Source organism: Thermoascus crustaceus (assembly GCF_041956765.1).
Source record: "Thermoascus crustaceus strain CBS 181.67 unplaced genomic scaffold VTN00scaffold_3, whole genome shotgun sequence".
NCBI lineage: Eukaryota > Fungi > Ascomycota > Eurotiomycetes > Eurotiales > Thermoascaceae > Thermoascus > Thermoascus crustaceus.
The window spans coordinates 2,930,191-2,946,496 of record NW_027192529.1 but is presented as its reverse complement, the minus strand read 5'-3'; the positions used below and the strand labels follow the sequence as shown (position 1 = coordinate 2,946,496).

At 47.9% G+C, this 16,306-nt stretch overlaps 4 protein-coding genes across 4 annotated transcripts; all 4 read left to right on the top strand.

Annotated features, from left to right (window-relative positions):
• Positions 1–6,853: 6,853 nt before the first annotated feature.
• Positions 6,854–8,074, top strand: VTN00DRAFT_6251 (uncharacterized protein; the record flags this gene model as incomplete). Its single annotated transcript, XM_069432867.1, has 4 exons — positions 6,854–6,998; positions 7,137–7,565; positions 7,634–7,711; positions 7,767–8,074. 4 exons carry the CDS (start codon positions 6,854–6,856, stop codon positions 8,072–8,074), a joined length of 960 nt encoding a protein of 319 aa, XP_069288683.1.
• Positions 8,075–8,717: 643 nt separating this feature from the next.
• Positions 8,718–11,758, top strand: VTN00DRAFT_6250 (uncharacterized protein; the record flags this gene model as incomplete). The annotated part of the gene is made up of 3 exons (XM_069432866.1): positions 8,718–8,937; positions 9,003–11,598; positions 11,674–11,758. The coding sequence occupies 3 exons, from the start codon at positions 8,718–8,720 to the stop codon at positions 11,756–11,758; spliced, it is 2,901 nt and encodes a 966-aa protein (XP_069288682.1).
• Positions 11,759–12,650: 892 nt separating this feature from the next.
• Positions 12,651–13,690, top strand: VTN00DRAFT_6249 (uncharacterized protein; the record flags this gene model as incomplete). The annotated part of the gene is made up of 2 exons (XM_069432864.1): positions 12,651–12,979; positions 13,135–13,690. The coding sequence occupies 2 exons, from the start codon at positions 12,651–12,653 to the stop codon at positions 13,688–13,690; spliced, it is 885 nt and encodes a 294-aa protein (XP_069288681.1).
• A 365-nt stretch (positions 13,691–14,055) lies between these two features.
• VTN00DRAFT_6248 (uncharacterized protein) lies at positions 14,056–14,433 on the top strand (the record flags this gene model as incomplete). The annotated part of the gene is made up of 2 exons (XM_069432863.1): positions 14,056–14,065; positions 14,129–14,433. 2 exons carry the CDS (start codon positions 14,056–14,058, stop codon positions 14,431–14,433), a joined length of 315 nt encoding a protein of 104 aa, XP_069288680.1.
• Positions 14,434–16,306: the final 1,873 nt, after the last annotated feature.

Here is a 16,306-nt window from a genome sequence, read left to right as displayed (position 1 = left end):
CCCAAAAGCCCTACGCAACCAGGCGGCTTGGGGCAAGGAAAAGGTTCAGAATGGTCAAAGACGGGATTAGGGACTAATAGGGGCTTCTGCCCAAGAATCGGGGTCTGTCATAGCCGGAAGGCTCGGTATGGACGTTAAACTTGATAATAATAATAATAATAATAATAAACCGGCCCTGCTGCATCTTTCAATGGCAGCGCGCCCCACTCGTATAGACTTCTTGACGGGGATCACCTTTCCTGATGGATAGGGCTAGACTGCTGGACTGAAGGGATCACCAAGACAGCTGCAGCCGGGTCATGGGCTACAGGCTTATTGTGTTGAACGCCTTGTGAAGAATAGCCAAAAAGGGATATGACAATTGTGGAGTGCAGCGCGCAGTATTAGCGTTGCCATTGGGATTAGCATCCCAAAAATTCTTAGCATGCATGGAGGCATCCTTGATACCGTCAGCAAAAGCTAAAAATGCGTAGGCCACGGCATTCAGCATCGGATAGACAACCCAGAACGGTCTTGCGTATCTGACACCTCGGACTTCCTCCCCAGGTGTTTAGCTGGTATTGAGCCAATCCACGATAATGACGAGATTGGTCTGGACTCTTGTAAGAACTTGAACTCTATTCATTGATAGAAGTTGGGTATCATTCAGCAAGGTGCAAGGAAAAGGTAGGATACTGGCACAGAGCGGCTTCGCACCATGTTAGAATCCCGAGGTCAGAAACCCAAATGTGGCCAGAGATCGCCGGATACAACAACAGGTGCCTGTGAACCTGCTGCAGAAGATCAATGCAAGAAATGACTTTGGACCATTTCTCTTCATCTTTTACTTCGAAATCCGTAAACAGGTGACATCATCTCAAGAGCATGATCGGGTGAGACAGTACTTGGGCCTCTTTCGAAGATTAAATGGCTGCCTTACCTGATTGTGATTGAGGAATTTAGTGCATTGTGGAAAAACTCAGAAGCTCTGCCATGCAAAGAAGAGCGCTGCTATGTAGAATTGCGTTTTGACAGGGACGGCTATAAGCTCACCTAGCTTCAACTCTAACTTAAACATATGAGGTCCATGGTGCCCTATCAGCTCCAGGTTGATATATCAGAAAAGACATTGTGATAGAAAACAAGAAATTTTCAAAAAGATACAGAACAGCCGCAAAGCTAAATGCTGGTAAATGTGAAAGCCCAGTATGGCAGCTGGCTGCTATTGAATATAGTGCCCGTCTGTATAGGTACATTTCACCACTGAGGTACCTACACGATGCCGAATAGGAGAAACGAAATAGTAACTGTTATATTTCCTTACAGAGTGTTAATGAAAGTCGATCCCAGAAGCTTTTTTGTTACCTAACTGAGATCGTCAATATCGCGTCTCGTTCAGCTTAACATAGGATTATTGGATTTATCACATCGAGGTCGTGTGTCTGATTGTATAGTAGATGTAAGTAAGACACGGAGGTGGTCTGGCTCATAAAACCTTGTCCAGTGAGCAGATAATAAGCCGCTCCTCGGGAGTTTAATAATGAAGATACGAAGAGTACTGAATGATTGGCTCGTCCTTTCAGCCCCAGGACCAGTAGAGGTCTGTATACTACCTCCTAGTACAATACCTCCTGCCTACAAGGTACTAGTAAGCACAATAGGTATCTTCTACCCAAGTAGTGAAAATGGAATTTACACCAAGGGAAAGATTACGCGTACTGTTATGCATCTTGCTACTATATGCATGGCGCTTTTGTTACTCGTCATAAATGCCTATGCCATATCCTTGATTCATTGCGAATATAACAGAGATGGCAACGTTATCGGCAATTGATCTGACCTAACCAAAAGATTAGGGATGGTATTCAACTTTTCTCCCACAGTCTGATGTTTCTCACCAAAAGAGATTATCTTGTCTACTCTTGCAACACTGAACAACTTTTCTGATTTATTACGAACCGCAAGATGTTTGGCTTTATTGAGAATATTCATCCGAAACAAATACTGCCTTTCGATCAGTCAACATTCCCATTTGTTTCTTTCTTAGTCCTGTTCTGCCTAATGGCAACAATGTCGCCTCTATGTGCAAAAAAGACCGCGGCTACCTCCCGGCCCTCCTCGACTCCCTGTCATCGGTAATCTACACCAAACGCCAGTAAAGAATACGTGGCTCTCCTATCAGCAGTGGCATAAGAAGTACGGTCCTATAATGCCTCTCAAATACGGTCAAAGACTAGTGATATCTCTCGGTTCCCACAAAATTGCTCGGGACTTGCTACAGGAACGCAGTCATAATTATAGTTCCCGACCGCTATTTGTTGTTTAAAATAACATTGATGGTAAGGGCCTCACAATGGGACTAGTGCCATATGGTAGAGCACTGGAAGTTGCATCACGTTTGATTGTTAGTCTTATCAACGCATCTATGGCACAACATTATTAATACCTGCAAGACAGTGAGAGCAAGCAAGTTATGTTTGATATGTTGGGTTCAAAATAGATAACTGGCTAAAGATTTTCCATCGGTACACATCCAGCTTGGCGTTCACCTTAGCATACGGAGAACGCATCAATACGATTGATGATAAAACGCCTCGAGGGAATTGATTCCGTATTAGCGAACCTGTCGGGAACCATCAGTTCAATCAACACTCTTCTCGTGGAGATATTTCCGATCTTCAATTTGCTACCTCGACCACTAGCACCGTGAAAGAAAACGCGGAGAAGGCCCATGATAAAGTTACAGCGGTTTTCGAGGGCTATTTCACAAGAGCTCAAGGCACTAGGACATGGATCTGGTCCAAAGAAGCCTTGAAGTTGAACAGCGACCGAGCCCTGTCCACCAGCGAACTTGTACACGCCATTGGGCTTCTCTACGAAGCAAGTACCACTACGAATAAGATTCTCGGTTACTTTGTGATGGCATCCCTCTACCCAGTTGCCGTTTCTCGTGCCCAAGAGGAGTTGGATACCGTTATTGGGAACAATCGACTTCCAATTTTTGAAGACACGACGAGTCTACCTTTTATCAATGCATTTGTCACTGAGGTACTACGGTGGCCACCAATTGCTCCTCTCGGTATCCCCCATGCAAGCCTGAATGGCGATGTCTTTATGGGATACGACATTCCTAAGGGTTCGACAATAGTACCCAATCACTGGTCATTAGATTTGGATGAGGAAGTATTCGAAGACCCATTAGAATTCCGACCGGAAAGATGGTTAGCCAATCCCAATCTCCCTCTTGCTACATTTGGATTTGGAAAGAGACTGCCCTGGACAGCATATAGTCCGCGAGTCTTTGTTCATCAATATATCTTCTGTTCTCTGGGCGTTCGAAATTTCATATGCCTATGAAGATGGGCAGAAGCAAAAGGTTCACCCATGGGATATAAAGCAAGATACACTATCTGGTCCAACTCCTTTCAAAGCGTTGGTACGGGTCCGTTCCTCTCATCATCGGAAGGTTATAGAAAATGAGTGGGCGCATGCAGAAAAAGATGAAGACAAGATCCTGGACTTCATTCGCTCGCAAGTACGGACGGTGCCAGAACGTGCCAGTCATCCAACGACTGTTCAGCCTCAGTCTGATGTCGAATAGCCCTGGGACCTACCCGAGAAATCCCTATGGGCAAAAGTGGAGCTGACCCGGAGAGAATTTCAATTTACTTACATATCCTTCTATTTCTGATTCAATTTTGGAGAGCCGTCCAAGGATTTGTCTTACGTCTTTCGTTCTTCTTTCTTCCGCCCGCCCTGCTTTTTTTTCTGTTCTGAAATTTTCTCGATGATGTTCATAAGCTGCTACCAGACTGCAAGACGGGTTCCTCTAAGTATTTAATATGGCAAATTGAAACCGATAGTTAACCCACCCTCCAACGTATCTACCGAATACGTAAATAGGCAAGATAATTTGGCTCATCGAACGTTTAGAACGTCTATCTTTGAGTACGGAAAAGTTGGATCAAGATCTGAAGTCTACCAACTTGCTACCAGTACCATTGGCCGTGACTGGTAAAGAGAGTGTGTAAATCTCGGGAGTTGACGTTGCCTTTCTTGATTCTCATGAGACAGGCAGATGCATGAAGACGAGAAATAAACGATGCAGGAACGGCCCCAGATAGTGGACAGATCCAGTGCTGGCCCGCCCCTGCATCGGACGAGCGTTGCCAAATGTCACTCGGGGAGCGCCTCGGACCGGACCGAAGCTGTGGGAGCGGGGGTGGAGTTCGGCCCGTAACGTAATCTATAAGCGAGCTGGCCACCTACCCCAACGCGCGACGCGTTCAACCATTTTAAATCAAGATGTCTACACCACAAAGCGATCAAAATGCCTCTAAAGAAGGCAGAATTCTTCTTGCTATTAGAGCCTTTCAAAATGGCCAATTCTCTAGTATTAGGGCTGCTGCTCGCGCATATGATGTCCCAAGATCAACTTTGACTACCCGTCTTCAAGGTCGAACTGCACGCGCTGATTCAACACCAAATAATCAAAAGCTCACCCCTACCGAAGAATATACCCTTGTGGAATGGATATTATCTATGGATCAACGTGGTCTGCCATTGCAGGCTACTACTGTACGGCAAATGGCAAATCTATTACTAGCTGAGCGGTCGAAATCAACATCAACTACTTTATCCACTGTTGGCAAATGCTGGGTGCGAAACTTTATTAACCGCCACAAGGAGCTTCAATCAAAATATAACCGGAAATATGATTATCAACAGGCTCAATGTGAAGACCCAAAGATCATTCATGGATGGTTTCAACGTGTGCGGGATGTTATTCAACAGTATGGTGTAGTTGATCAAGATATCTACAGATGAAACTGGCTTTCAAACGGGTGTGATGTCAACTGCCAAGGTGATCACTAGATCAGATCAATCTTCTAGCCGTGCTAGATTCATACAGCCTGGAAATCGCGAGTGGGTGACTGTCATTGAGTCAATCAATTCAACTGGATGGGCTCTACCCCCAATGATTATCTTTGCGGGAAAGATGCATCAATCTTCATGGTATAGAGATATACCATCAGATTGGGTGATCGGTATCAGTGAGAATGGCTGGACTAATGATCAACTTGGCTTGCTTTGGGTCAAAGAGGTATTCCATAAGCATACCCATGCCCGTGCAATTGGCAAATACTGATTATTGATCCTTGATGGCCATGGAAGCCATATCACACCTGAATTTGATCAATTCTGCACCCAGAACATGATCATTCCATTATGCATGCCATCACATTCTTCCCATCTTCTTCAGCCACTTGATGTTGGCTGCTTTTCACCTTTAAAGAAGGCATATGGGAAGAGGGTTGAATCTAGCATGCGGCAGGGCATCAATCATATTGATAAGCAGGACTTCCTGATTGCATATCAATCTGCGCGAACAGAAGCCCTATCCACATCTAATATCTGCAGTGGATTTGCAGCTACTGGCTTAGTTCCATATCAGCCAGATCAAGTGCTTTCACAACTTCATATTCAGATAAAGACACCTACACCACCTACTACATCTCACAGCAATCAATCAGCATCCTGGGTGCCTGAGACACCTCATAATATCAGGGAATTGGAGCTTCAGGCCCAGGCTCTTAAGCGCCTATTGAAACACCATTCAAAGAGTCCACCAAGTCCAAATCAAGCTCTTGATCGACTAGTTAAGGGTTGTCGGATTGCAATGCATAATGCAGTCCTTCTTGCACAGGAAAATAGGGAGCTACAAGCTGCGAATCAACGCCAAAAAAGGAAGAGAAATGCACCTAGATCCTATATAGCTACTGGGGGTATTCTAACAGGTGCAGAAGGACTGCAACGTGCTCAAAAAGCTGATCAAAGACAGGAAGGGGTGGTTGAGCAGCCAGATCCACGGCCAGCAAAGCGGGCACCACCGCGATGCAGCACATGCAATATACTAGGTCATACTAGGGTGCAATGCTCTAGGCGCTAAGCACTTGATATACAGTGTATATAGGTTCAATATTTGCTGCGTTGATAGTCTAATTGCAGTTTGAATAGATTTGGCGGTGGGTAGGTGGCCAGCTCGCTTATAGATTACGTTACGATGCGGGGATGACTTAGAGATCGTCCGCTAGACCTCTGCCTGCTGCACGAACAAGGTCGTTTTGCCGAGGTGCGTCTGCTAACCTGTGGAGTGTTGCTTGTTACGGTATCACGTCCAGGGCCTATATCCTAGGCAAAAACACGGAGCCAGCACGAATTAGAGAGGCACAACCATGGGTCTCAGGGTCAATCCCATCGCAGATTTCTTATCTACAGACATCTCAGCAGCTTATACCCATTGACCTACCGGACGTTGCGGAACTAGCACCCAATTTTCGTGCAAGTTACCCTTGTTCCCTGGTTGTCACTGGTTGTTGTTGAAGCTCCCCGCAGACGTAGATTTAGAGATTGGATACCTATCCGAGAAAGGAACGATAACCCTCATCCGCTACTCACAGCTACGATAATGCGGAGCCGAAAAGTACCTAGGAGGACGCGTACTTCCCCAGAGTATGTTGACGTCTCCCGACGGCCTGGACGGCCGATGTGCGCTTCCTCTTGTCTGTAAGAACCAGTTCCTGTGCCACTGTTTCCAGTCATAGAGTTCCATATAGCCGTCTGCTCGCTTATTGCCCAATTACCACTCTCAGATCTCTTCAGGACGACAGTAACTGGGGCTTTGAAAAGGACTTACCGACGAAACGATGGGCAAAATCTCAGCTGAGGTAGTCAACGAGCTCAAGGCGAGACTCGATAAAGTCAGCAGCAAACCAAACGGCATTCCCGTCTGGTTTTCGCGGCCGTTGACAAAAGGCGGAGATACTATCTTCGAACATGCTTCAGGAAAACGCGCGTTGGGCTCTGAAGAGCCATGACGACGCCCACTGTTTTCTGGATTGCATCTTGCACCAAGATGATCGTGTCAATCGCCGCCATGCAGTTGCTTGAGCAAGGCAAGCTGGCATTGGATGATGTCGAACTTGTTGAGAAGTTGGCCGGATCTCAGGGACGTCAAGGTCCTGGAGGAGGGTCCTGATGGAAAGTTCAGCTTTGTTGACAAGAAGCAAGGCATCACTCCGAGGATGCTACTCTCTCATACAGGTAATACATCCCAACTCTTTTGTCTGGTGCTCTCGCTGAGACGTAGTGAATAGCCGGATTCGGTTATGCTTTCTTCAACTCGAAGCTGAAGAGATGGTCTGAGCCCATTCGCATTGATGAGCTCTCCTCTCGCCGAACAGACATTTTGAACCAGCCATTGGTAAATCAGCCTGGGTCTCGGTGGGAATATGGGGTCAACATCGATTGGGCTAGCGAGCTTGTCGTGCGAGCATCAGGACTTAGTCTTAACGACTATTTCTTGAAACACATCATGGAGCCCCTCGGAATTAAGGACATAAACATGTTCCCGATAGAGGACATGAAAAGGAGACTGGCTTATATGCACCAAAAAGCAGCTGACGGCACGATTACCTTAGTGAAGACGGCCATCCCTATAAACTTCCTCTTAAGGCCGAAACGCCAGAGGATATCAAAGCCACATATGACTCTGGTGGAGCTGGCTGCTTTGCTGTTCCATCTGAGTTCTGCAGTATGCCTCTTTCTCTTTCTCTACAGTCAGATTTGAAGAATTGCACTGACGGAAAAGCAGAAATCATCGCCGCCCTTCTGAACGGGGGGAAATGCCCAAAGACTGGCGTTCAGATTCTGAAACCTGAGAGCACGAAAGGTCAGTAACGACACCGAGAAAAAAGTCCGGGGCTAACAGCTAATGTTTAATACAGAGCTATTTACAAACCAAATCCCAGAGTTCCCCAACTTTGGTCGTCAGGGAATCAATCCGACGAAGCCATCATTCTCCAATCCTGTACCTGACATGTACCCACAGCCGAATAAGCCGCAAGGCTGGACCTTGTCAGGGTTCCAACACGCCCACAGCACTGCAACCGGTCGAGCTCCTTGTACAATCCGGTGGGTAGGTATTGCAAACCTCTACTGGTGGGCGGATCCTGAGCGTGACCTTGGAGGATTCATCGCCACCCAGATCTTGCCATTTGCAGGAGAGTATATTCCCTCATCGTACCTCAGATAGCGTGAGAGCTGACTAGTGGGATTACAGACTTGAACGTCTTGACAACTTGGGCGGAGATTGAAGCATCTCCTTACTCTGCAATTTCAGTTTAGACGCTGTGTCAGAAGGGAAACCTTGGGACGCCACAGGGACTGCACGAAGAAATCAAAAGCTGCCGTAATAATATGTTGAAGCGTAGGAAGCCTGCCTTTCAAAAGCTGATTCCAGTATTTATAGTTTTAGTTATATCCAGAGATATATGCACTGTTTGTATTCACATCCCTCAGTACTTCGAGTTGCTCTCAAACTGGCAGATGGTAACTGACGCACATGAAAGGATGGAGCTTATCGTAAACAAAAATAAGTGTAATTGACTGAGGAAAAACCTGACAATTTGAGATGCCGTCCAATGATGCAAGGGCGTGGAATCAGCATACAAGAGAGAGAGTAGAAAAGCTTAGGTGGACGAGAGGATGCCGTGTTGGCCTAAGGCATAAACACCAGACACGGCGTTCCTTGGCGTCGGCGTCAGATATCGAAGCTACGCAATCCCGACATACAGCCAGTCCACTCGAACCCATAGTTCAGCGGACGAAAATCCATATTTCCTAAACATTTTCTTTTACGTCTCGCTATGATATAGCCCCCATAGGCTTGGCGCATAATGGCGCTGGATATTTCCAGCGGTTATGTTGCTCCCAGCAACTTGATTGAAATCACGACGGATGCCGCCCTCCCCATCTTCGATGTGCAACGAGTACAGCTTCAATTCGCGGTAGCTGCGGACTTTGTCGCCGCCCAGGTGGCCAACAATGTTCTCGTACTCGCTCTGGCAACGGGTCGGATCCTGCGGATCGACCTTGACACTCCCGAGGACATTGATGGTATGAAACGTCCCTTCCCCGCATGGTTCACGCTGTGCGGTGCTGAATCATATCAACTCTGGCAGATATCGATCTCCCAAAGAAGTCTTCGGAGATAGGCCTCATCCGTCGCATGTTCCTTGACCCTTCCGCATCTCATTTGATCATTTGTACCACCCTCGGGGAAAACTATTACCTCCACACACAGTCCAGAAATCCGAAGCCGTTGTCGCGGCTGAAGGGTGTCCCAATCGAGAGTATCGCATGGAACCCTTCATTACCTACCGCATCCACAAGGGAAATACTGGTCGGAGCTGCGGATGGTAATATATATGAAGTCTACATCGAGCCGTCTGCCGAGTTCTACCGTCGTGAGGAGAAATATGTCAACACCGTCTACAGAATACCAGATGCGTCGATAACGGGACTTTGGGCGGATCTGGTACCCGGGAAGCCAGACCAGAGACGGATTTTGATATCGACACATGGGAAACTCTTCTACTTCTACGGGCGTATTGGGAGGCATGGAAAGGAAAGTGGAGGTTCCACATACGCGGAGCTGTTCCAGCGGGAAACGCCCCTGGTACATGAGATAGCAAGAACGTCTAGTTCTGCACCGTCGGTATTGGCTATTTCCCCGAACCCGTCTGAGGGTCGCTATCTAGAAGGACAATCGTCGGAGCGTCAGTTCGCGTGGTTGTCATCACAGGGAGTGTTTCACGGCCAGCTTCGAAATTCGCCTGACAAAATAGCTCGGCCCTTTGATGATGCTAAGATGTTGCCGCGATCACTTTTCCCTGAAACCCAATCCGCAAGAGGAGGGAGGAAAATGATCCAAGATCCGATAATGGCGATGACACTGTCGCAATGGCATATACTCACTCTGGTTGAAGGGCGAGTCGTCGCAGTAAACAAACTCAGTGGGGAGATTGTCTATGACCAAGCGGTGCTTGAACCGGGACAGGGTACTCTGGGTCTTTTTACAGATCAAACGAAGAATACATTCTGGCTCTTTACCAGCCAGGAGATTTTTGAGATTGTTGCCCACGATGAAGATAGGGACGTCTGGAAGATCTTCCTGAAAGAGCAGAGATTTGATGAGGCCCTACAGTACGCGAGAGGAGCGGACCAAAAGGATGCTGTTGCCACTGCGTCGGGTGATTACCTGGTCAGAAAAGGTCGTTATCTTGAAGCGGCTGCAGTCTGGGGAAAGAGCAGCAAGAGCTTCGAGGAGGTCTGTCTGACCTTCATTGACCGCGGGGAGCATGATGCTTTGCGGAAATACTTGCTTTCGCAACTTGAAACCTACAAGAAGTCTGCGACAATGCAGAGGGTCATGGTCACGAGCTGGCTCGTGGAGATTTTCATGTCGAAGCTCAACTCCCTTGATGACACCATCGCGACCAAGGCAGAGCTGACCGAAGGCGCGAGTACCGGAGAGATTAAAGACGAGCTTAGTAGTGTTCGGGCTGAATTCCAGGATTTTGTGACTAGATATAAGTCCGACCTGGATCAGAAAGTTGTGTATGACATTATAAGCAGCCATGGCAGGGAAGAGGAGTTACTCTTCTTTGCCACGGTCACCAACGACTACAATTACGTCCTGTCTTACTGGGTCCAGCGGGAGAAGTGGTTAGAGGCATTAAATGTGCTGCAAAAGCAGACCAATCCAGAGGTCTTCTACAAGTACAGCAGTGTTCTCATGACACATGCTGCCGCGGGCCTGGTTGATATCTTGATGAGACAGACTAATCTTGATCCCGAAAAGCTCATCCCTGCGCTGCTCACCTACAATAAAACCGCAAATGTCCCGCTCAGTCAAAACCAAGCTGTCCGCTATCTCAATTTTATAATTGTTAACCACCCCAAACCCTCGGCAGCCGTACACAACACCTTGATATCGATCCACGCGTCTCATCCTTCTCCATCAGAAGCCGCATTGCTCACATACCTTGAATCACAACCGTCAAATCCACCACCCTACGATGCAGATTTCGCTTTGCGCTTGTGCATCCAACACCAGCGTGTCCAGTCCTGCATCCACATATACAGCACAATGGGCCAATACCTCCAAGCAGTTGAACTCGCCCTGAAGCACAACGACATCGAGCTAGCCGCCATCGTTGCCGACAGACCAGAAGGCAACGACAAACTCCGCAAGAAACTATGGCTCCTCGTCGCAGAGAAGACGATCCGCCAACCAGGCAGGGGGATCAAGGACGCGATCGAATTTCTCCGTCGCTGCGAGCTCCTCCGCATCGAAGACCTCATCCCTTTCTTCCCGGACTTCGTCGTCATCGACGACTTCAAGGACGAGATCTGCACCGCGCTGGAGGATTATTCGCGGCACATCGACGCCCTACGACAGGAGATGGACAACTCGGCAGAGACGGCCCGGCAGATTCGCGCGGAGATCGCGGCTCTCGACGCACGCTATGCGATCGTCGAGACCGGGGAGAAATGCTGGATCTGTTCCCTGCCGCTGCTGAGTCGGCAGTTCTTTGTCTTTCCGTGTCAGCATGCCTTCCATAGCGATTGCTTGGGTAGGGAGGTGCTTGAAGGTGCCGGGGGCAAGAAGAAGTATATACGAGACCTGCAGGCGCAGTTGAATAAAGGCGATATCACGCCTTCTAGGAGAGAGAAGATCGTGAAGGAATTGGATGGTCTGATTGCTGAGGCTTGGTAAGTGCCATCTCTTGCTTATTCAAATCGATGACTTTGGCTCTTTCGACTGCTAATAGCCCTCATTCAATACAGCATATTATGTGGAGATCATGCTATCAAACAGATCGACAAACCATTCATTACGGACGCAGATGACAAGGACGAATGGGCACTCTGACCCTATGATGATATCCATTATATCCATTGCTTTTGTTCTTTGTTCTAAGACACCGATCTAGATACGTAATTTCTCCATCTTATGTTGATGACCACTCAGGGGCATGTTGTAAATGTCATTTCTTTCGCCATCGTTGCCTTTTCCTTTGTTTCCTAGACAGAATACATGATTCAGACAAGAACAAGGTAGCAGGTAGACATATGATTAACGAGGAGAATATTCATTCTGCGGCCAAAGCAGGTCAAATCAGCTGGCTCAGGGGAGGCCACCGGCACATTGCGGCTTGCGATGATTGCCGGAAGGAGCAAGAAGCGTGTCATGAAGGGACATCCCTTCCATATTCATCGTGTAAATCTCAGTTCATGTGGACGGCTGTCACCTTCAACTGCAACGGGTAGCTCCTTGTGTCCATCTTTGCCTAGTGCAAGTAAGCATATCTCTCCAATCGCAGATTCTATCTTTCGTCTATCTCCTGTCCAGTTCTATAAGTCTAACCCCCCAAAGGCCAAATTATCAATCAAATGTCTGTTGACGCTTCTGTTGACGCTCGTCAAGAAGGAATTAGACTCGTGATGGCGACTCAAGTGGTGTTTGGTAACCGCGTTCTGCAGTGTGAGTATATAGTCTATCCTATCTCCTTTCCACTCGGAATGTTTCAAGATGCCCTCGCTGGCTCTACTTTGGTGTCTTGAACGCCAGAAGTCTGTATTTCTGCCTTTGGCCTGTCGCTGTACTAAATTCCAGCGCCCCATAATGGGTCTCTTCTTGATGATCTTTTCGCATGTCTGGGGCGTTTATGAAGGCAGAGAGAGCAAGACGGCCTCCTAGCAGGCACCCTTATTCTTGTCACAGAGAAGATACCATGCACTGACCTGCTTCCCTTGTAGCCCAGATGCCTGTGCGCCCTAACACAAAGTTCAGACGTGCCATATCACCAGCTCCAACTCCGTCTAGCCGTTCCACACGTTCTCAGTTCCTCACTTTTCAGGCCCAAAGCCCCCTTCTAGCCAAGATCCCTCCCGAGATTAGGAGGATGATCTGGGAGGCGGCGATAGGGGGACAGGTAGTGCATATCGTGCGGAAGAAGAAAAAGAAACTGCGCCACAAGATCCACAGGCTTCCTTCCTTCATTTGGGACTTCAAGGAATCGGATCTGTATGGCAAGGATGATGTTGTTGGGGAGTGGAGCATGGTCTCTCTCCTGAGGACATCTCGTCAGGTGTAAGTGATAGTCACATCCATATCCCATCTGTAACCCAGCACTGTCGGCCCGAAGAGTGAAAAACTTGCACCTTACTCGTAGATCTGATGGCTTTCCCTATTTTGTCATATATCTGAAGTCAAGCCAACTAAACTAACAAAACCATAACTTGTAGCTACAACGAAACGGTCGATCTCCTCTACGAGACCAACACCTTCCACGTCGAGCACCCATGGACATTCATCTTCCTATACGAAACCCTACTACCTCAACGCTGGCAGCTGATCCGGGAGCTCGAACTAACCTGGACTTTCATGCACTGCTGGCACGAGAGTCTCGCCAGTCAACTATACCATTCCGACTACACCCCACACGACATCAACACCTGGAATGTCGTCTGCGCCATGATCAAGCGGATGACGAGCCTCCGCTCGTTCGTCCTCACCCTCAACATCAACTGGTGCGATGAGGACGCGGACGCCGGACTGGTCGTCTCGGACGGCCTGGCCAGCGCCGTTGGGCTCGGGGGCTTGCTGGAGCCGTTGAAGGAGCTTAGCTTCCCAGATGGTCGTGGTCGTCCTTGGATGATTCAGATCCCGATCTGGTGCTTGAACGCTGAGGTCCCTGTTGACTGTGAGGGGATTGAGAGGAAGTTGAGGTCCGAGGGGTTCAATTGCACGGTTACGTTCCCAGGCCCTCAGGATGTGATCAAGTCTATTGTGGGAAAATAAGAACGCATGATGATGCCATTCATGGTGTGAATGGGGTTCCATCGAAGTACTGAGTAGTGTTAACAGGGGCTTTTCGGTGTTGTTGTCTATCCTTTTTCTTAACAAGAAAGGTGGTATGGTGTGTTCTGCTTTAATTCCAGTGTTTCAGCTTCTTTAATTTTCCATGCACCAAATAGGACAGATAACGACAAATTTCCAGATTGTATCTAACTGCATCTGAACAATCGGGAGAATCCCAGGGCATATTGTTGTCGAAACTATTTATAATTACTATGTCTAGTTGAAAGTTTGCTTTGAGATTCCCAAAAGAAATAAAAAATAAATAAAAGAGATACTAGATACTAGTTTCATTATCATTATGGACCATGGTACCAGGTACCTAGCTACCAAGCAGAAATCTGCGGTCACCCTGTCGACTGCCCTTCTCGTTTTACCTAGTAGGTGAACAAGACGGCTCTGAAGTCGCGCGATCGGGTGAGGGGTGGGTGGAGAGGGCCACCGTCGCGCGACGAGGGCATAGCACCTCTCAGCATCTCAGCCGCAGGGGACTACACACAGTGCGGCTCAAGCCTTTCTCCCATCGGTTTTCTGTCGAGCACGGCCTCTTAAAACCCTATATCCAACCCCGGTGGTCGGTGCTCCTAAAGCTCACGTACCCACTTCAGAAGACGTACATTTATACATGGACCCTCGAACTGCTGAATCATATGCGCCAATCCTCTTTGCAGTTTGCGAAGGCCTAGAGGGAGGGGAACGCGAGCCTTTAGGGGCAAAGTTCAAGAAGAAGCGCCGCTCGGAGAAGTCCATGAAAGAGAGCCTTCAGAAAGGATCTCGAAAGCCACAAAGACCATTTCGGAAAGGGAATTAAAGTGGGCCAATGAGCCTCGAGCGAGAAGCAGAGAGTTTGCAGTTACTACTATACCCGCGACTCTTATACAGCTTTTCGGATGTCATTGTCTTCGTGTTGAAAAACCCCCGGTCAGTTCTTCTGACATAGTATTAATGAAAGCACTGACATTCGTGCTAGGGTCGTCGAACATGTATTCGAGACACTAATAAAATGGGCGGCAGCAGCTATTGAGACGTCGTCGAATCAGCCTGTGCTCCCTCATGCTATCATAGCCTTGAACACTTCCGAACATCACATAGACCCTCGTTTATGGGATGTCAATTGCAACACTGCAGATAACCTCGAAGACTTGGCACACACTGTGAATCACAATGAGACCTTTAAAAGTGGGCCCAGTTCTGGCGAGTCAGAGGCAAAATCATCGACAGTCTTGAGCAACTTGTTTTGTGCTACTATAGCTCCATTCAGGTATGCCGTGCACGATCTATCTCTAGCCTCATTTCATATTCAGAATCCCTTAGGCTCTGGAGATTTTAAGCTTAAAAGACATCAGATCCTCCGCATTCCTGTCGACGGCCGGCCGAAACTGATGCACGAGCAGATTGACAAACTCTATGACAGTACGCTGACTGCTTGCATTGCTGCTCGGAGCGCCAGAAACCGCCTGCGAATGCTTCTTGATGTGGAGGACTTGCAGTCTTACCTCCAAAATGCATTTAATCACTTTGCCAGTACGCTTAAATTTCCCTTTGATTTTGTGCAGGCATCTTTCCGAAACAGCCCCATACCTCCAGATTTCGGGGGCAATATATTGAAGCTGGCCCTCAACATAATGGATGTTTAGAAAGACAAAGCCGACGCAGCAGCAATATTTTCTGAGCTCAGCTATATGGTAGCTTCTTGTACTATGTTCGACTCCGCAAGGCATAAAAACAAAGGTAGACCCTTTTCCTGAACAATTTATAGCGGTGCTGAATAACGTACGTGATAGGGAACGCTGAATAAATCTTTCCGAAGTACTTAAACCATTTGGATGACTCCCTGGAAAATTTCTGTGACCACCACTGGCCTTGTGAGTATGTCAACCCGAAAAATGGTGTGAGATGCGTGAATGTCAGGGTGGGACACAGTTCAAAAGGTCACCAATCGAAAGATGGGAAGGTCTTTGCCGCTGGGGAATATGTCTCTCAGTTCTCGTTTGCCAACTGCTACAAAGAGTTCCGAGCGCTGGTGTTTTTTCGCCTCTGGGAACTGCTTGACGAGTTATCAACCCGAGTCTATAACGGCGATAAAGAAGAGCGTGCAGCCGCCGACATTCACAGGGAGATGGTGATAACTTCTTCCGACGCACTACCCGGGATTCCTATGGTACTAAAATTGCGGAAATTTGGAGTGGCCACACGGCCTGCTTCTGTTGCCTCTTCAAGCAGGCGAAGCATGCGCTTCCTTGTGGTCATGTTCTCTGCACATCTTGCGTGAAAGTCTACGGCTGCTTACAGGGTCCTTCCGAGATTGAGATGTACGATTGCCCTATTGGAAGCGGCGAAGCGTGTCGTTCTGCGCCATCGAAGATCTACCTCAAACCTAAGTCTGCAGGAGTCGGAATTCTAACTCTCGATGGGTATTGCCCGACCAATTACCTTTGCTGCATATTACTGATGACTGCTCCAGTGGAGGAATACGAGGTATCGTCGAACTAGAGATACTTCGTCAAATCGAAAGGGCCATGGGAGGTCGACTGCCGATTCAATGCTTCTTCGACCTGA